Source organism: Mytilus edulis, chromosome 7, assembly GCF_963676685.1.
Source record: "Mytilus edulis chromosome 7, xbMytEdul2.2, whole genome shotgun sequence".
NCBI lineage: Eukaryota > Metazoa > Mollusca > Bivalvia > Mytilida > Mytilidae > Mytilus > Mytilus edulis.
In genome coordinates this window covers 15197974-15220961 of record NC_092350.1, presented here as the reverse complement: position 1 = coordinate 15220961, position 22988 = coordinate 15197974, and the positions used below count along the sequence as shown (strand labels likewise).

At 31.5% G+C, this 22988-nt stretch overlaps 1 protein-coding gene across 1 annotated transcript; it reads right to left on the bottom strand.

Annotated features, from left to right (window-relative positions):
• Nucleotides 1-7071: 7071 nt before the first annotated feature.
• LOC139530035 (uncharacterized) lies at nt 7072-18676 on the bottom strand. Its single transcript, XM_071326071.1, has 2 exons — nt 18447-18676; nt 7072-8013 (listed from the first exon to the last, which is right to left on the bottom strand). The coding sequence occupies exons 1-2, from the start codon at nt 18638-18640 to the stop codon at nt 7566-7568; spliced, it is 642 nt and encodes a 213-aa protein (XP_071182172.1). The 5' UTR covers nt 18641-18676; the 3' UTR covers nt 7072-7565.
• Nucleotides 18677-22988: the final 4312 nt, after the last annotated feature.

Here is a 22988-nt window from a genome sequence, read left to right as displayed (position 1 = left end):
TTGTTGGTCAAGAAAACTCTACATTTAAACAAAATGATGTGAAATCCCTTATTCAAAAAGGATTTGAACAGATAAATAGTACAACATGGTTCAATTCATGCAATCATGTAAAAAACAATATTGAACCAAAATATTGGCAAAAGGATGCTTTACAGGATGAAATTCAAAAAATAATCATTCATATTGAATCAGACTCTGAAATTGAAAGCGAAAGTGAGAATGATGATTTAAGTGATGGAGATGAGACTGAAGATTATGAGTGGCCTTAATAATAAATTTGTTGTGAGTATTTTGTGTTTGGTTTTCCTCAAATTGATCAAAGTAAGCAGATAAAACTTTCCATAAATAACTAACAAATATGTTTTATATCTTTCACAAAATTTTGTTTCTAAACTGAATTTTGCAAAAAAAGTACGTTTTTTTTAATGTAATACTAGTAATGTTCAGTGGAAAATATTACTTAGGACTTATGTGACTCATAGAACAATGAAAAATACAAAATCATTTATACAGAAAGCTCAGTTATCACATGACTTAATTGAATGCTTGTCAGAGTTATTCAAATGAGTAAAGTCACATGGTACAATGAAACAGGTTTAAAGCACATGTCTTATGTTTTTTGTTTAGAATGGAAGGCTGTTACACTACTCATACTTACTCCATTGAATATTTAATATTAAAACAATAGAAGTAACATAGAGACCTCATGAGTAACTTTTTTGATTTTTGGTTCAAAATTATGTTATTCATAGTCAGAGTTCGTATATATCATACATTAACATACATGAAGAAAAAAAATATTTATTTGTAAAAATGACCTTTAAAATTCATTTTCTGAAGATTTATAAAAATCAAACGGACTATAACAATTACCTTAACCGAGTTATCCACAAAACAGACTAATCGTGAAAAATTGGAAATAAAAAAGACTGGCGAAAGATATCAAAGGGTTTGTTAATGTTTATCGAATTTGTTATATCTATGCAGTTTATCCTCGTTATTTGAATTTCCCCCTGTGCATACGTTATTTCATTTCAAGCTATCCAACATATTTGGATGTGCTATAGGATCGTCTGATTTTTTTAAATGCATCCCCATTGTATGGATTTGAGTGTATGTCAGACAGAAAGTGGCTGCATGTCATGTGATAATTGCTTTTCGTCTCGAAATGTCAAGCGTCAGACGAAAAATAAAACAATGAAAACGAAAATGAAAATGACACTTCTCTGGATGGCATCTGTCGCGTTGCTCATTTTAATTTCATGTATTTTGTTCAGTCTCATAGAAATAGGACTTGTTGTTTTTAAACATTCATGTTGTTTTGACAACTAGTACCGTTCAAGTTTTCCATTCAAAAAGAACAAAGAACAGACCTATGATCGTTTAGTATTTCATCTTTCATAAGTGTTGTTAGAGTATCATACACGCCGTGTCTTTGCGTATGGCTTTGTTGAGTGAGATAGTGTGCCATGATTAAGGGACGACATCAAAAGTTCAATGTAGGATAAAAAACTTAATTCACATAGTTTTTTCGCTGACCCCCCTAACCCCTTCTTAACTTAATTTGGGAAAAATTGATTTACCTATATGGATATATGTAAAATCGATTTTAGATTAACAAAACTTGCAGCAATGTTGACCCCCCCCCCCCCCCCCCCCTCCCCCACAAACTATTCGATTTGAGTTTTTTATCCTACATCGATCTTTTGATGTCGTCCCTAAATTGACCATGTTTCTTCTTTGCCATTGAATAATACTTAATATAGAAAATATATCCTGTCTTTACTATTAAATAGTACTAAACGTGATAGTCTATAACCGATATTTACTTAAAATTACTAAGTAAGGTTCATATTACGTCATTTTTATTGAACAATGTGTTGGATTACTTTGTACTGTAGTAGCTCGTATTTTCTACTGAATACTAGTAGTAATTATATTTGCCTTTATCCTTTCTTTGCTGTTGAATAGTACTTAGCGTAGTCTATACATTGTGTACCAATCATATGCTATTGAATAATACTTAACATAGCATATTAATTTATTGCAATAAAAAATCATAATATCTAATAAAATTTGTAGATTTAGCTAACAAAGTCCTTATATTTGTATAAAGTAACATTCGTTTATAGTGGAAAATTGTTGTAACGTTGAATAAGCTACAACTAAAAATTGCTGGCTGGTCCCTCTCTGTGATTACCATTAGATTACGCTGGTTCATTTCCCAATCAATCTATCACCAAGGGAAGATAACTAATACGATTTTCGTTCATAGTCTTTTTCAAATATGATGAACGGTTCTTTATATTGGTGTGTAATCATTTTAAACGTTTCAAATTTATGAAATTATATTCGTACATCAATGTTTTTGATACACCAATAACAAAAACTGAAATGTATTGAATTGATACATTTTGTAATTATTTAAATTTATATTAAAAACCTTAACTTAATTATAAATAATGAACCTGTTAAGGGGAGATAATACTCCCATAACTTTTTCGAATTGGCACAATATACAACGGAATGTCACTCTTGCATACAAATGGCACAGCAATATTATTAATTATCTGTGCAATCGTCCCCCACCTTCAATGATGATTCTAAATTAGAAATATAACTTAAAAGTTGTTAATCTATAGATAGTAAAGACTAATGAAAGCTAACCCAATGTAAAAATATTTCTTTGCAATTTTTTAAAACTTCCTCAGAAAAATGCTAGAGCTACTTGACTTTCATAGCTTAAAATTAACGTTTTTACACACTATTTGAATAAAGTAGTTGAAGATTATACGCTTCTCAAAGTGTAAGACGCAATAAAAATCGTATGCTTGCACCATCCTACCGTCCTGAACATTTCGATATTTCTTCGTATATTTTGATCAAAACCGGTTTTAACCAAATCACAAGTACGTGTTAAGATCCGACTAAATACCCATTTTCCGATATGGTCAAGTAAAGTTGCTACAAGTTAACGTTGTCGATATCCAGTCTTTGCTATTGCATAGTATTAGAGTAGTATATACCCCGTCTTTTCTATTGAAAAGTACTTAGCGTAGTCTTAATTCTAGCTATGCTATTTTTTTTAGTACTTATCGTAGTCTTTATCATATTTTTGATACTGAAAAGAACTTAGCGAAGTTCTATATCCCATATTTTCTATTTGTATAGCACTCAGTATAGTCTATATTTTGTCTTTGCTATTGAATGCTACTTAGCGTAGTCATCATCCTGTCTTTGTAACTAAATAGAACTTAGCGTCGTCTCGAAATGTCAAGCGCTTGTGCTAGTTCCCAATTCACATATAATCCTGCTGGACACGTTATTACCGGTGACCTCAACATTGTTAATAATACTACTCTACGAAATGTGTTATCGAAAGGTCCGAAATATGGTGAGCCTAAATCCATCAATTGGAAATACAACTTTAAAATTTTGATGGATTCAGTTGAGGATAATGCCAGGCAATAGGCTAAGCGCGAGAAGGAAGACGTAGACACTCTTTCCGAATGGATTAAAGCCGTGAGGTCGTTGATACAAATCAGAATTAAGAAACTAAATGGGTCTATCAATGCCCATGAAACGTCAATCTTTAAAGACCCAAATGTTGCAAAACACCTATCCTACCTCCATGACAAATATGTTGTTGTCCCCGCAGATAAAGCCCAAACAACATCGTTTTTGTGTGTAAAACTCATTACATTAACTGCTTGATAAACGAATTAGGTATTGACAATTCACTTAGAAACTCAACATATACCCTCACGACACTTACCAAAGAGGAAATCCTGGATAATCATAGGTTTGTTCTGTGTTCCGTTGGAATTTCAACGATGAAGAACTGGATCACTATATTGGATACCTAAACTACATAAGTGTCCTTACAAACAACGGTATATTGCTGGGTCCTCCAAGTGCTCCACGAAACCTCTTTCTAAATTATTAACATCTAGTTTATCAGCAATCAAAGACTGGCTTCAAAGTTATTGTGAATCTGCCTATTCTAGAGGGGGCGTGAATCAGATGTGGATACTTAAAAATTTCAAAGATCTTTTAGAGTACATACAATCTAACTCCCTTTCATCTTGTAACAGTATTAAAACATTTGACTTTTCTACTCTTTACACTAGTATTCCACATTCCAAACTATAGACAAATTGAAAGAGTTGGTATTGCTTTGCTTCTTAAAAAAGAATGGCCAACGTAGACACAAGTATCTTGTCTTAGGGAGGAATAAATCCTACTTTGTAAAGGATCACTCTGATTCGAACTAAAAATTCTCTGAAACTGATATTATCAAGATGCTTGAGTTCTTGATTGACAACATATTTGTTACGTTCAGAGGACGTGTTTTTCAACAGACTGTCGGCATTCCAATTGGAACAAACTATGCCCCTCTACTTGCCGACTTGTTTCTTTATTATTATGAGGCTGACTTCATGCAGGAACTTTTTAGGAAGAAAGATAAGACGTTACCAATATCCTTTCACTCTACTTTTCGCTATATAGATGATGTTCCTTCACTAAATAATTCAAAATTTGGTGACTATGTGGAACGCATCTTTCCAATCGAGCTAGAGATAAAGGATACTACAGATACAGTTAAGTCGGCCTCATATCTTGACTTACATCTAGAAATTGACAATGAGGGTCGGTTGAAAACAAAACTTTACGACAAAAGAGATGTTTTCAGCTTTCCAATTGTGAACTTTCCATTTCTAAGTAGCAGCATTCCAGCAGCACCTGTATACGGGGTATATATCTCCCAATTGATACGATATTCCCGTGCTTGCATTTCCTATCATGATTTTCATGATAGAGGGTTGCTGCTCACAAGGAAGCTTTTAAACCAAGAGTTCCCAATGGTGAAGTTGAAATCATCCCTTTGTAAATTTTACGGACGCCATCACAAGTTGGTTGACCGTTATGGAATAACCGTTTCACAAATGATATCGGATATGTTTCTTACGTCGTAACTACAATCCCCTTCCCTTTCATGATTGTGACCTACCGAATTAGACTATTTACCGGATTTGTTATCACATAAGCAACACGACGGGTGCTACATGTAGAGCAGAACCTGAATACCCTTCCGGAGCACCTGAGATCACCCCTAGTTTTTTGGTGGGGTTCGTGTTGTTTACTCTTAAGTTTTCTATGTTGTGTCGTATGTGCTGTTGTTTGTTTGTCTTTTTCATTTTTAGCCATGGCGTTGTCAGTTTGTTTTAGATTTATGAGTTTGACTGTCCCTTTGGTATCTTTCGTCCCTCCTCTATATTATGTCTTTGGTATTGGATAGCAGTTAGCATAGTCTATAACCGTTATGTCGATTAAAAACTACTTGAATATGTTTATATTTCGTCTTTTCTATTATTTAGTATGTTTGATTTTTCTATATTAGAAGCACATATTTTCTACTGAACAGTACTTAGATTAGTCTATATTTCGATAGTGGAATTAACTATTTGTGGATTCTTATAAAATCTATGTACAACTTTTGGACTATTTTCAATCTCGGTCTATTTCTGATATTTATTCTTACATACTTTTGATTTATTAAACCTACATACTAACATTGCCTATGTAAATTTTAAAATTGTTTGCATGCACATTGAACGACAAATGTATGTGACGTATAAAATAATTTGACGTCAGACACACAAATCAATGAATGTGTTTGTAGATAGATGTTTTTATGCTCTGTTAAATTGTCCCTTTTAAAATTGTTATACGATGATGACTGATGTACCCATATTTTGACTATTTTATTTATTGTGTCTGTTAAGTTTACGCATCAATATAAATATAACGGAATTTGACGAGACTGTCATCAAAGTGAGAGGGTTAGCGCTCTAAAACCAGGTTTAATCCCCCATTTTCTACATTTGAAATTGCCTGTACCAAGTCAAAAATATGACAGTTCTTGTCCATTCGTTTTTGATGCGTTTTGTTATTTGATTTTGCCATGTGATTATGGACTTTTCGAATTGATTTTCCTCTAAGTGCAGTGTTTTTGTGATCTTACTTTTTTTATATTGAATAATACTTCACTTAATCTATTTCATTTTTTCCGCTATATATTAAATGGTTCTTACTTTAGTCTGTTGTATTTAAAAGTTAACAGTACTAAGCTATGGTGATTTGGGTTTTTTTTCTTGTCTTAAATGTTTTATATGTACTTGTACTTTGTTTATATGTTTATATTTTGTTTTTCTTTGTTGGCATATTTGTTTGTTTTATAGTCATTATGATTATCACACAATGTTGACTTATGTACCCTGAAATTTGACAGTTTTACCTATCATGTCTGTTTGTTTTGTTCACAAATTATTGTCAATATAAAGGAATTTTATTCGACTTTCATACACGTGAGATGTTTAAACCAGGTTCAATCCATCATCTTCTACAAAAGCAAATGTCATTTCCATGTCAGGAATATGACAAGAAACCGCGACAATAGGGAAGATATATTCCACTTTCCTAGTTTTGTAATTAATTAAATGTCAGGCCTAAAAATTTGAGGCCTATTTATTGATGTTGTTCCCTTTGGGTAACAAATCGTCTTCGAATGGTCGTATGTCTATTCATAGTTTTGAGGTAGGTTACTGAAAGCCGTCTTAAGTTCGGAGGGCATCATAGACCCACATTTATTTCAGTAAAATTTGAAATTGTTCCAATTATTCTCCTGTATTTTCAAATCTTATCTCATATATATGCAGAAACTTATAAAGTTTAAAACTTATACTCATTGCGTTTAGGAGTTTTATAATCTAGAAGAAAAAGTAATAATCTTGATAAAAACAAAATAACTTATCATCACTATCATGATTTACCAGGAACAGGTTTGTTTTATTCATGACGGTATGTATGATACTCATAAATAATCATAAAATAAAATTATTGAATTCAATATTCGCAGTAAATTCACTAATGCTAGCTATAAAACCAAATTTAATCCACATTTTTTTACAATAGGAAATTTCTGTACCGAGTCAGAAATATGACAGGTGTCCATTTGTTTGATACATTTTTCGATTTTGGTATTTGGTTAGTGACATTGCACTTTTCCTCTGATTTCAGTGTGATTTTATTTTTTATGCATCATAAAATGAAACTAATATAATCAAACTTTGTCACAAGTTTGTCAACAAAAGGTGCCAAATATATAGGTATTTAACATGAAATATGTTAAGACGTAATTTATCTACAAAGTTAAAATTTCGATCTATTTTAAAAATATATGTATATATATTATTAATATTTTCATAGATTTTAAAGTTAGGGTGAAACAATAAATTTGCATAACTATATATTACCAATAATATATGTTTCTAGAACGTAGACAGCTGAAATATTCATCTACATGATACATCGATTTTCCTTCTTATCAACAACAACAAAAACATGTTTAAAGAAACTTCGGTTCTTGATCATGTTGATAGAATGTACAAACAAATTTCAGTGCATCATCTAATATGCAGAACCTGAATGAGTAAAAAGTAAAAATAGTATTTGAAATTTTCACATAGGTTATCTATTGTTTGTTGTATCATTCATAGCATTATCTACACTAATGTACAGTCACAACAACGGCATGATGGACAAATGCATCTACATAAACAAGGGCAAATATAAGTTTGAATTCGAGGCTCAATCAAATAATCAGTGTCCTCTTTCGGGAAAACTTCTACGTTCCTTTCCTGCTTCTTTTTAACTTCTTCCTCCATTTTTTGGAAAAGCTCATTTATGTTGTATCCTGTCATTGCTGATGTTTCTATGAACAAGTCTGTCTTCAGATATTTGTGTTTATTATAACCTTCGTCTGTATTCACCTTTTCTCTGTTTGTGTCATCTGCTTTGTTTCCCAATAGTACAACAACTGATTTCTCTGGATATATATGTTGTATGATGATGTTGTGGAAATCGTCAATCTTCCTGAAACTTTGTCTATACGTCTTGTCATAAACAAGAACAATTACGTCACATGTGACACATAACGCTATAATTGTCGCCCTATAACATAGAAAACAAATAAATACTACTGCAAGTGTTGCTTAAACCTATAGAATGAACATATAAAAAAAACAAAGAAATGTCATGTTCATACATGTTGTATGTAGCATGATATTAACTCTTTAAATAAAATTAAATAATTAATTGTACAATATTTCTTATAATGTTATACCTTTGTATATTACAGTTGTTATCCATTCGTTTCATGTCTTTGAACTTTTGATTATACCATTTGATTAGAGACTTTCCTTTCTGAAGTTAATTTTTTTTTATTTCACTTTTTGCCACACTAGTATTTATATTTATAAAAAATTATATAAGAAAAATATGAAGAAAATATATTTTGATTCGGCATAAGTCAAAAATATACAACACAATTCTACGACAAAATGGCCGAATATTAAAATTAAGAAATGTGGTATGATTGCCAATGAGACATGTATCGACTATAGACCAAATAACGTAGAACCTTAGACCAAATGACGTAGAAGTTTATTGAACTTTACTAGACTTTCTTTTTATGCAGTTTTGGTCAGCATATACTGTACAACAAGGGACAATTTTATGTTAAAAGGGCTTCGAGTACGATTAAAATTTAAGATACGATACTTTTAGTTTCATTTATTAGTGACTTGAAAGTAAAGTACAGCTCTTTATAAGAACCAGGCAGAGTGCTGTATACATGTGATACATGGGGTTCCAGATTTTATCTAAAATTGGCCTAGTCGAAGCAATAAATAAAAACTGCTCAAAAAAACAATTTTGAGTGGAAAAATATGAGTGGATGCCATGGTAACGGACACACTATTTTTTAGTTGATTAACGTGGTAAATCTTTCAAAAATCAGCAAAATCACACCAATTCAGAGCCTTAATTTGAAAAACTTTTTTTCATTAACGTTCATATGTAACATTGATACAACTTGGTTTAAGTTTCATTTTAGTGAAGATTGAATGTCAACCAAATTTGTAAATTTTTTGAAAAATTTTACCAAAAAATGTATATTTTCAACTTTTCTGAAATTGGGATTCTTGCGAAATTATCAAATTTTCTCTGGTGTTTTTCAGAAAAGTGCAAATGTGTACAGAGAAGTTAGCACTGTAGTTATGAAGTTTGGATACTTCTTTACATAACTAAAAAGAAAAATACGTGAGATTTTCTTTAATTTTATCACCATAGCAACCCATTTTTTCCTTGGAAACGGAGTTTTTATTTGCAGAATATTGCAGTTTAAGAGCTCAAATGTCCTGTATTGTTTTATAATCGATAAGAAAATACATAAAAGCTAACGAAAACTTTAAATTACTATCATCAAGTGTATTTGACTTCAATTGTTACCACGGAATCACATAATATCCATGCAACATCCCCTCAAAAACTGCATAAATAGACATTTATGTAAAAAAACCTAAATAGAGGGTGTTTATTTTCAAATTGGAATATGAGTTCATTCTTTGCTTCACTCTCAGTCTAATCTGGGTTTTTTCTTCAGATTGTTCAATAAATATAATATATAATGTAACATTTGGGTTGGGGATGAGGGGGTGGCGGGGAAAAGGGGGAGGGAGGTATGTTAATTTTTTTAAATGTTGCATACAAGTAGATACATGTAAAGATAATTGCGTTTGGTCAGACTTTGTTCCGAGTTCATCATCTTATAATCAAATTTTTGAAAGTTAACAGATGATGCACTTCATGGGATTGCAATAGCCGGGCCAACCGGGCTTATGGCAAGGAAAGGTAGATATGGCCCAAATAATTGTAAGAACATTCTTAGTTTTTTATGGCACACAACCGTCTGAGATGTTATTACACCAGCATAAATCACAAAATTGACCTGTAACATAATATTAAGCTGTACAAACCAATTATAGAAACATTTGGTCAAAGCATTTCTGAACTGAAACTGAAGTGTGATGAACAGACGGATAGACGGACAGGCAAATTGAACACATGTTAAGTTGGTGGTGACTTAAAAATAATATTAATCAATTGGTGATCACTAATATCAGAAATCCGGTATAATGGAATCCTCTTAATATATACATGTAGCTATTAACATTTCATTAATAACTCCTTTATTGTACTACTATCCCGCAATTGGAATTCAGGATCTCCGAATATAGACAAATAGAATACATTTGCTAAGTTGGAATTGTGCTAATTCCGGTAAAATAATTATGCTATTACCGGCCAAATTATCAAATCAAAATAATCAAGCAAAATTATCAAGCAAAATAATTGAATCAATATATCTCATAAGTTCAAGCTCTATCTCAATTACAATGCCTAGGCAAACATGAATACAAACCAAGCAAGCAAGTCTCAAGTATCTGCTGTATATTTACACCGAAATCGCAGACTGCTTTTCCGGTACCAATCATTTTATTTTTTTTGGAGGGAGGGGGGTAAGTTACTTGAAATGGCACATTAGCGTACAATCTCCGGAGCAGATATCACATATCCGTTCCGTTCAATACAACGGATTAGTTTTTGGAAAAAGAACTATATTAATGTGTTATTGAAGAAAATGAGTATGGTCTAATTTTCAAAATGTTCCTAGGAGCGGGAGGGAGGACCCAAACCCTCCTAGCAGGTTCGGATTAATACGTGAAAAAAATGTATTTGATTGGCCCTGATAAACAATACAAGTTACTTTGACTGGAGAAAAATACAGGTTATTTACATGGAAAAACATTAAAAGTTACTTTGGGTCAATGTAAAAAAAAATCAAAGACCTCCTCCCCACCCCCCACCCCCCATCAGAAAATCACATGGTTGCAACTTTAGCTGTCCAAGATATATGTATACAATGATGGCGTGTAATAGGAAAGAGCCAGTTTATTATTTGATGCGGACCCTACAGCCATTCAGGTGTAAAATTCATACACAGATAGATAAATATTAAGGAAAGTTAACGAACAGAACGTACAAGGGTTTTAAAAGTAGCAGTCAAGCTTCATTTGTAGAAAATGTACCTTTTAACATGATTATTAATGTAGAATAACTTAAAACAGGGTTTGTTGTTCAGCTTTTTGATATTGAATCAAATTCCACTTTGTTGTTTTTGTAATGCTATTCATGTTTACTGTTTAATATTTATATCAAAATTTCATTTTCACTGTATAGCGATTCATTACTGTTGAAAAACAAACAAATATATAGTTTTCTAGGGGAAAATGTAAAAACAAGAATTACTTTTTGGTAAATTACCTTTGTTACTACAATGCTAGCAATGCTTTTCAATAAAAAAAAACAAAAAAACTCACACACACACACACACACATGAGAAAATTTGATGATTTCACAAAAATTAAAACTCCATGATTCAGAAAAAATTAAAATATGTGTTTTTTGTATATGTTTTGCATATTTAAATAACAAATCTAAAAGTCGGGTTCAACTGCAATCTGAAGCAAGTACGCTTCTCAGTTTCAGATTAAGTAACTAGTCAATACCGATAGGGGATTAATAAAGGAATCAAAAGAGTAAAAATATATAAAGGTCAATGTGCCTGTTTTTGAGATATTAGCCATTGAAATTTTGGCAGGAAAATATTGTCTCTTGACTTTACATAGCTTTATCATTGACTAGTTAACATTCTCAAAAACTATCAAAGAATGATAGAAATTGTATACGACTTTTACAGATGGCTTATCATTATACATGTAAAAGATTTATAAAAAGATAAATGAGGGTCAATGCCAATTTTTTTAAGGTATTCAAATGAATAAAACGTACGGTTTCCGAAAATCTGACAAAAATCCCAAAACATGACAAGCGAACTACAATGTACCTTAACTAAGCTCTGAAGCTAAACTCAAGTTATATTGATGTAATATATGAAATTTCTGAGAAAAAAAACGATTCTATTTATAATCAGGCTATCCGACCAAACGTTATTTTTTCAAGAATCTACATCTATGATATCTTTAAAAAAAACACTACCCCCCTTTTTTTAAATCCCCCCCCCCCCCCCCACCCCCACCCAACCCCAATGTTACATTATATATTACATTTGTATTTGTTGAACCTTATGAAAAGAACAGAAAAAAACTGTGAGTGAAGCAAAGCATGCAGTCATATTCCAATTTGAAAATAAACATCCTTTAATCTATATTTATGTATTTTTTACATAAATTTCTATTTATGAAGTTTTAGAGTGGATGTTGCTATGGATAATATGTGTTTCCATGGTAACAATTGAATTCAACAACACTTGAAGACAGTAATTTAAAACAATTCAGGACATTTAAGCTCTTAAACTGCAATATTCTGCAAATAAAAACTCCGTTTCCAAGGAAAAAATTGGTTGCTATGGTGATAAACTAAAAAAAATCCCACGCATTTTTTTTTATTTAATTTGGTAAAGAAGAATCAAAACTTCATGACTACAGTGCTAACTTATCTGTACACACTTGCACTTTTCTGAAAAACACCAAAGAAAATTTGATAATTTCGCAAAAATCCCAATTTCGGAAAAGTTGAAAATATGCATTTTTTGGCAAAATTTTTCAAATATTTACATATTTAATTGACATGCAATCTTCACGAAAATGAAGCTTAAACCAAGTTGTATCAATGTCACATATGAACATTAATGAAAAATAAATGATTCTATTCATAATCAGGCTCTGAATTGTGGTGATTTAGCTGATTTTTGAAAGATTTTACCACACTATTGCTTCTACTAGGCCAATTATAGATAAAATCTGAAACCTTCATGTATCGCACTCTGCCTGGTTCTTACAAAGAGCTGTACTTAATAATTCATCCTCATGTGAGTTTGCTAAAGTGTGAACTTCAATTTAACCCCTAACGTGGATATGTTCTGGGATACACATGTAATAAGCGGGTTCAGCTCTTAAAAGAAAAAAAAATTCAACAGTGAAAGTAAAACAATGGTGCACCATTTCGTTGACCGATTTGATCCACACAAAAAATCGTATACATGTATCAACGATGGTTAAAATATTTTTTTCCTATAACATAAACTCAAATAGATCTTAAATAATGCAATAGCAAGTAGTCGTTAACCTGTAATTAAAACTAGTATAATTTAAAATTCCTGAAAAGTGTACGAGTCCAGTCCACTGATGAGTCTTTTTTAGACGAAACGCACGTCTGGCGTATATTCTAAATTTAATTCTGGTATCTATAATGAGTTTATTTACAACCACTGGGTCGATGCCACTGCTGGTGGAGATTTATTTCCCCGAGGGTATCACAAGCCCAGAAGTCAGCACTTGACATTAATTGTCATTGGTAATATTTATAAATTTACTATTTACAAATGTTTTAATTTTTTGAAATACTAAGGCTTTTCTACCTCAGGCATAGATTATCGTAGCTGTATTTGGCAAAACTTTAAGGAATTTTGGTCCTCAATGCTCTTCAACGTCGTACTTTATTTGGCATTTTTGACTTTTTGGGATTCGAGCGTCACTGATGAGTCTTTTTTTAGACGAAACACGCGTCTGGCGTATATTCTAAATTTATTCCTGGTATCTATGATGAGTTTAATTGTTTAACTGTCACCACCTTTGGGAATTAAGTGTATAAAAGATTGTGTAACAATATTTTTTATTTTTTTTACAAATAAATATTCTTTATTTTTCAAATTGCTTGTTACATCTTTACTTCATTGTCCAAGCTTCAATAAAGTATCCCTGTGAAATACTTTCTGAGTATCCAGGAAAATACACAGAATATAATAAAATATAATAAAACATTATTTTTTTCCCCATCAATTATATTAATCTTTTTAACTTTATGAAAAATACATTTTGAGATACTGTTTTGTTCTCATTCATAAACCTTCGTAAATCCTTTATAAACATAGCATACACATCTAAAAATTTCAGTTTTTGCTCAGATACATAGTACGACTTGTAATTACAAAAACCTATAATTGTCAAGAAATAATTAAAATCGTTATACCCTTGATCTGATATTTTGTATCCAAATACTATATGTTTTGCTAATATTTTGTTTTGAAAATTCATTTTTGCTAGAAGATAATGTACTTTCTCCCAAAAATCTTTCAAAAATGAACATGTAATAAAGAAATGCAAATAATATTCTTCTTTTGTTTTACAAAAATTGCATTTATCGTTCTCAGATATTTTCCACTTTAATAGTAGCTTTGTAGGAATAATATATTGAAGCAGTTTCCATCTGAAAATTTTTAACTTATTTTCCTTTAAAATTTTAAATATAAAATCGTATACAAATGACATCTGTGGTATGTATTCTAATTTTAAATATCTTGTCCAAATGTTGATACCGATTGGCTTTATATATTTTTTATCTACTAAAGTGTTATAGAGTATTTTATTGTTGATATCTTTTGTTTCAATTTGTTTATTTTGCCATCTTAATTTAACCTTACATATATTGATTATACTCTTAACGGAGTTTTCTTTTTTTTAAACTTGCATAAAATTGAGAATGGAAATGGGGAATGTGTCAAAGAGACAACAACCCGACCAAATGAAAAATAAAAAAAAAAAAAAAAAAAAAAAAAAATAAAAATAAAAAAAAAAAAAAAAAAAAAAAAAAAAATAAAAAAAATTGGGGATGCAGGATTTTAACATCTTAAACTCTGCAATCCAGTTTGTTTTATTAATTAACTTCACGATCGAATATACCGTTAATATAAACCAATCCACTTTTAACCCAGCTAGGGAAAAACAAGCATTTGTTGCGACATTTAATATATTTATTTCCCCAAATAATCTGTTTTCTAATATTAGAAAAGTGATTAGAAAATGTTGATAAACCTCCCCCTGTTTTAACCCAACTTGAAATTACTTGTAAATAAAAATCGGGTATTTTTGCAAGTCCATCTACTGATTTAATATTATCTAAATTCATGTTAAAAACAAGAAAGTTTTTACCAAGATTGTTAAAATATTTAGTAGGAATAATCTTCCAGTTCGGCATATTGGTTGTTGTTAATTTAGAGACCCATGAGGCTTTCGGTACTGTAAAATAACTGTCAAAATCCATCATTTTTAACCCCCCCCTTTTTGATATTCGTCAATAAGTGTGTTTCTTTTTACTTTGTCATTTTTTTCCTTCCCAAATATTTGAAACAGCAGCTTTCAATTTCTTTCAAGTAAATATCTGGAACTTTGCATGAAGTAGCCAAAAATGTAAATTTTGGTAATATTAAAGATTTAATGATCAATATTTTCCCAACCGTTGTTAATTTTCTTTTTTCCCATGTTTAATTAATGATTTCATGTTATCTATTTTAGGCTCCCAATTTAACTTTTCACATTGAAGTCTATCGTGACCAAAATAAATGCCTAAAGCTTTGACAGGTTTGTCTGTCCAGCGTATGCCCTCAATCTTATCTACGCTGTTTTTAAGCGCCCCAATCCAAATTCATTCTGTTTTATTACGGTTTAGCTTCAACCCTGAGAAAGATCCAAATGTTTCAATTATATTCATAGCTTTAGATATATCTGATTTTGAACTACAAAACAGAGTTGTATCATCAGCTAATTGTGATATTTTGATGCTATGTGTTTTATTATCTATAGTAATACGAAAACCTTTAATGTCTGAGGTTTGCCTCAATCGCTCGGCCATAATTTCGACCGATAAAACAAAAAGTAAAGCCGATAAAGGACACCCTTGACGGATTCCTCTAGAGTTTTCAAAAATTTCGGATACCCATCCAATATTTATTACACACGTCTGTTTTCCCTTATATAATGTTTCCACCCATGATATGAATGATTCATTAAAACCAAAATGTTTTAGAACACCTAACATAAATTCCCATTCCAAAGAATCAAAAGCTTTTGTAAAATCAACAAAAATTATAGCCCCATCTATTCCGTTTGATTCTGCATAGTCCATTATATCTTGAATTTGCCGTAAATTAAATCCAATAAATCGATTTTTTACATATCCAGTTTGATCTTCATTAATTAATTTAGGAAGAAGTTTTTTTAGTCTCTGTGCTAAAACATGAGATAGTATTTTCAAATCTACATTTAATAATTACCGATAAATAGATGGAAAACAAAACACTAAAAAATGTTGAATATCATCGAACAAAGATGGAAAAACTGAACAGATGATATAAATTATACAATAATTGCAAATAGTTCGGCTCAATAAATGGCCTTCGTCAGTGTTAAAAGTTTTAACAATACTGATATATAATGTATAAGGTGTAAACATAGATCAGTAATAATACAGGTAAGTTTTGGTCGATTGATTTTAATCCAAAATCCTGAATATAATAATATAAACATTAGACTGTAAATTTAATTATTTCTTTGTATTGATTCCATCTGTAAAGATGACACCCAGTTCTTTTATCCAAAACTTCCCCCGATTCTCTCTTTGCCTATGTTGCCATGTACAATCCTGTTCGATCACAAGGATCTTCATGTGATCAAAATCTTCCAGATTGTGATCTGGTAACCTGAAGTGTTGGCTGACAGGAATATACGTTTTTTTGTGAGGTCACTCCTGTGGCCATTAAGGCGTTTGTGAAATGGCTGCATAGATTCACCTACATATTGGAGACCACATATAGGACACTCAAGAACGTACATCAAGTTTGAGCTTTTGCAGTTGATACTGCAGAAGATCTTGTATGTCTTTTCTGTGGTCTTTCTGTGAAATGTTGACGAATGCTGGCAATTACCTACAGTATGGTTAGGTTTGGAAAGGTCAGCACGGACAAGTACATTTCTCAAGCTGTTAGGTTGTTTGAAGGCAATCATGGGAGGCTAAGGAAAGATTTTGGATAACTTAGAATGTTTCTCCATTGCTGTCCAATGATAACAATGGTCTTGAAACTATTTATATATATAGCAAATTTACGCAAGTGTAGTGATGGGATACTTAGAGCAACAGATGTATCGACAAATATCTGTCCAATTCGATCAAAATTTCTGTGATTATGTTATTAAATTTTGGAAAAGATATTTAGATGACTGTATAATAGTTTGGAGCAGATCAGAAAAAGATTTATATAAATTTAAAGATCTTATCAACTCCTTACATCCGTCGATTAAATTCACCATGGAAACCAGTGACGCACAACTACCATTTTTGAATATCCTCATCTTAAAATCAGGCAGACATATAACAACGGATATTTATTATAAATCCACAGACACCCATCAATACTTAAATTTTCATTCGTGTCATCCGTCCCATACAAAACGAAATATACCTTACTGTATGGCCAGACGGATTTGTGCTATAGTATCTGACCATAACATTCGAGAAGTACGTTTGAAGGAATTAAAAGGCTATTTGACACAACAGCTATACCCAGAGGGTTTAATCGAAAGTGGAATTCGAAAATCAAAACTCTTGACACTTCAAGAATTACGAACCCCGCAAGTGAAAGACACGGACGAAACCTTAAAGAAAATACCGTTTGTTAGTACACATGACCCGTATTTACCAAACGTTGTTAATACAATTGAATCAAACCTTCCGATTCTACACGAAAGTGAAACTATGAAAAAATTGATACCGGAAGTAAACTTAATCTGCAGCCGAAGACAACCTACAAACTTAAAGAAACACTTAACCAGAGCTCGATTCGAACCGAAGGTTAATGACTTTGAAACAAAGTCTTGCGGAGATTCAAGATGCGGTGTCTGTGGCCAAGATACGAAACACGAAAAATTTCATGTGAACGCCAATATGACTTGTAAGACAACAAACCTTATCTACTGCGTCACATGTCCTGGTTGTCACGAAAATTATATTGGACAGACCGGGAATAGACTCTGTGAACGGGTGCGAGTCCACAAAGAACAAATAAAACACCCACAATACAGAAATTCGCCAATAGTGCCCATCTTGACATTTGTGGTAAAAAGCATTTTCAAATAATGCCTATTTTTAAATGTAGACGGGATGAAGCATATAAAAAAGAGATGGAACGTTTTTTCATAACAACATTCCGATCAAAATTAAATCCAGAGAACTTTTAATAACGAACAATGACGGAACGTCATAAACCTCCTTAACGACGTCGCCTATAGCGACACTACATCAGTTATCCTGAAGACTCCCAATGGAAGGATGAAATCGATAGAATGGAACTGTTAACTTTTTACTTATTTTATTATTTTATTTAATGAATATATATATATATATCTGCACATGTGAAAATTATTTTTTACGCCTATATACATATATGCAGATATATATATATTCATTAAATAAAATAATATAATATATCATCCAGTTCATGCATTGTAGATTTGTTTATATTAGACTCTTGTAATACAGATGTACGTTTGAGTATGTTATACTTCAATTGAGAGAACTTGAGTCAAAACATAAATTTGACAGCCAATGCCCCACCCCCCCCCCCCCCCCCCCCCCCTTTAATATGATCCGTTATATTAAGTTTTGTATATACGTTTAGTATTTACACTTACTCGTTTGTTTCCCCTGCCATGTCAAGAACATGAACATTTAACTCTCCAGTAAATGTGTTTTTCATGATATGGGTCTCCACTCCCGTAGTTGCATACAATTCAGGATTGTAATGTTTCGAACCATAGAAATCAACAATAGAGCTCTTTCCTACATATTTCTCTCCAATAAAACTGATAAATATAGGATCACTCATGTTGATGTTATCATAACAAAAACATCCTGGTACACTTATAATGTTAAGTATGCACATAAGTTTTGTGTCTGCTATATTTAGAACAATATAAAACAGCTACGTATCTCAATATCGTTTGTATGCAATCCCGATATGTGCGTATGTCATTTAGACAGTATTCAAATAAAAACGTTTCATGGGTGGAGCCAACGTGGCCTTCAATAGAATAGCAAATATCTACTTAAAACATTTTCAAACTGACCTGGGGTGGTGTTCTCGAAGCTATCTGAGGATTAGGACGTGTCCGAAGACCATCTTATGACAAGTCTTTGTCCTAAGTCGTGTTCTCGAAGCTCTCTTAACTTATGATATATCGTTTTTCGTCCTAACGTTAGGACACCTAATTAGGTGTCTTGAGATCATCATTTCTTCATCATAACTTTTTGCATGCTTTTTTCTCAATTTTTTACGTGAAGATGAAGATGAAATGAAACGCTCCATCGGTTATTAACTCGTATACAGAAATTGTGCAGAATTTTAAACTTTGAACTTCGTGTTTTACGATACGATGACACTACGAATTCATTATTCTCATTTCAAAACAAATTGTTTTCCAGTTTAATTCACGATCCTTTTTTGATATTATTTTATAATTACATTTGAAATCATGGGATGGCAACGAGTACTCGAGTACTCGGGTACTCGTTCGGAAGGCCGAGTACTCGAGTACAGTTTGAGTGCTCGGATACTAGTTTGCCTGTTAAATATCTTGAGATATTTCTCTTCACATTTCCACTCACTTTGGTTCCGTTGAAATATCCCCTTCGAAAAACTAATTAAAACTCATTTACAACATAAATATGTATATCTTGTGGATACTATGTGTTATAATAATACCAGCAACGTCCTTTTCATGTGAACAACTTGTAACAAAAAATAAAAAGACATACAGTTTTTTGTCTGAAATTGTTGACTAGAACATATTCCAAACAAGAACAAAATCAAAGTGAACTGCATGGAACCCTATGCAACTGATTAGAGACATTTTAACGGTGTTTGTACACGGATCAACACTTTGGATTAAAAATTAACTCACCACAAGCCGAATAAACTTACCTTTGTTTGTTAATCAAGACTTCTATGTAAACGTGATTGGTATGAGATGTACATTTAAATTAATTTAATTGCTCTGTATTTGAAACTTATCTTTAATTGTTTAATTTACAATTTCAAGATAGGCGAAAGTACGAGAACGACATTCAATCCCAAAAGTCGAAAATAAATTGACAACGTCATAGCTAAAAAAAAAAAAAAAAAATCAGACAAACGATAGTGCAAAAAAAAAAACACAGCAAAAGTAAGACTGAGCAACACGAAAAAGCACAAGTAATTTGAAGTCCAACATTGCTGTTGACAAATTAATGGACATGTCGTATCATAAAAACTACCAACTCATCAGGAACAGATGACACATACATTGTGTACTTTGCTGGACTTGACATGCAAATATTTTTGATTTTGTTGGAATTTGGTTCATGAACACGTAAACAAACAATGATTGTTATTATGATAGGTTATTTGTTAAACAACGGCGGTCGGTAAATCATTGTTTAAATGACGCAAAGAGGATCAAGCAATGTTTGTAGTACATTTTTCTTTCGTTAATATGTTTATGAAAGGTAAAAAACACTGCATCCTTACTAAAATCTAAACTTTTCAATAGACGTTTCAGATTCATCCGAGTACTTGCGAGTACTCGAGTATCATGACCGAGTATCCGAGTATTAAATTTCAGATGTTTTAACATCCCTAATTTTATTAAATACATGTTATTACAAAAGTTCGTGAACAATAGTATCATATGGTTTCGTCTTTAATAAATGTTTTATCAAACAATTACTTTAACCATTTAGAATTTCGCATATAGGATATGTTGAGGACGTCTTAACATAAGATGTGTCTGAGATAGCTTCGAGACACAACTTAAGAGTGTCCTGAGTAATCCTAAAATTGGTCTTATCTATGACTTAGGACGAATCGAATCTTATGATACTTTCGAGAGCACCACTCCTGCATTCTAAACAAGTTGAGAATGATACATGAATATGCGCACAGAACAGCTTTAGAATATGGTTTGTAAATATTCCTCCTGACACTTTGGATGATAATAAAAATATTCTGCAAGGTTAAAGTAAATCAAATGCTATCTTGTTTTTATCAATTTAGATAATGATCATATACATTTGTAATGCAAAAATATATATCTTTGAACAATCGAAGTAAAACGCCAAAAATGCTAAGATGTAGCAGATAAATTGATATAAACAATCGCAAAAGCAAATATTTCATTTTGTTTTAGTGATTTTTGTTTTATTATTATTGTTTACTTTCACATTGTTTAATACTTTCAATGTTTTTACACAATTTACTTTATCTCTTCTACAGAAAACATAATACACATAATGTTTCATTTTTCATAACATTTGTTTTTTAATTGATAAATATTTTATAAAGAATCTTAGAGGTTTTCTTTTACTTTGATTATATGAGGTGGAGCTCATATCGTTCAAATGATAGTCTGCAATACATCGATCGTGGTAAATTTCATGCGTTTTTATATTTTCTTATTATATAAAGTGTTGATAGTCATATAAGTCATATAATTAGCTTTTGCTCAACCTCAAGTCACAGCTTTGTGTTTATTTTTTTGTATCAAAAATTTCACATTCCACCTGCGTGTTTGTTTTATTTAAGGCAATCCTTGATTAGAGCTAATATTGATATTATTTGTTTTGTATGTGTTGATGTTGAATTACATACAATATTTTTATTGCTTGTTTGCCTGTTTCTAGATTGTGTCTTCTTTTTGTAATAGACAGGTACAAAAATGTAAGCAGGTGTCATTGTTGTTGTTGTTTAAATGTCAAGTTTGTTATGTAAATCTGCAATTTTTCGACAATACTAACATGTTAAGACTACTTAGTTATCAAAGGTACCTGGCTTATGATTTGGTATACTTACGGGTTGAAGTTCACATTTTGAACATGTCCTTAACAGGCAAAAAAATAAACACTTGAATGTCATGGAGACCATAAGTTGAATAATTCAATACCATAAACAGTACCATTTTTATCTGCACCAGATGCGAATTTCGACAATAAACGAGACAGTGATTCTTGAGGCCCAAAAAAATAAATCAAAATCTTATTAAAACAGTTGAAGAGAATATATACCTTAATTTTGAAAAAAGATATATCGAAAATCAGACAAGACATTTGAGGTTTGCATAACGGAGATATATAAAAGAAATAAAAAAAATCACAGACTTCGATTTTATGCTATACGCATTCAAGTTGGTGTGAAACAAATACCACAAAACATCGAAATAAGCATAACATAATCGCGTTACATAAATAAACCTTTACCTTGAACATGCATATCCAGCATTCGGTTGGATTGAGTTGAGGGCACTCAACCTTTCCCCTAACTTTTAGCAGCTCAACATAAAAACAAAAAAAACTGTAAAAGATCAGTTGAAAAGAGTTGACTTGTCAGTTAAGCATATAGAACAAAAAAGAATCAACTAGCTGACAGGTTGGTCAATGCACAAAAAGAAGTCAGTGACCTTATCATCATTTGACTTCAATTAAACGGGAAAATATGTATCATTAACAAATGATCTTTTAAGAAATATGTATCTACTAGAAATTCGAGTTCAGATTACTTTGAGATAAATTAAAGAACATTTTTCGCCGATTAAAATGCTTGTTGATCAAATGTTCACCTATATTCAAACAGTTCTGTAACGATATCAGAAGAGCTTTATCAAACAGGTTCTTTAATCCTATGAATAAACAAATATAACAACAGAAAACGGCTTGTTCCTTTGAAATATCATTTGTATATTGAATATTCACATCATACTCGTTCCAAGCCTTACTTAAAAATAGAAAAAAAAAATATCAAAAATATCAAAAATACCAAACAACTAGGAAAATCAAAAGCTCAAACACATCAGACGAATGGATAACAACTGTCATATTCCTGACTTAGTACAGGCATTTCCTTTTGAGGAAAATGGTGAATTAAACCTGGTTTTATAGCTAGCTAATCCTGTCCCTTGTATGACAGTCGCATACAATTTCGTTGTATTGACACAAATGTGTGAAAAAAACAATCATAACTCTGACACATTCCCCATTTCCATTCTCAATTTAATTACTATCAAAAATGTCCAAAATAATGATACGACAGTCAACATTGTGCGACAACAGTTTTTATGGCCATCATTATGTAAAGTAAACAATTACTATAGATTTTGTCTACTTATTAGGTGCTGATTGAATGTCCATAAATGGACTCCTAGTTT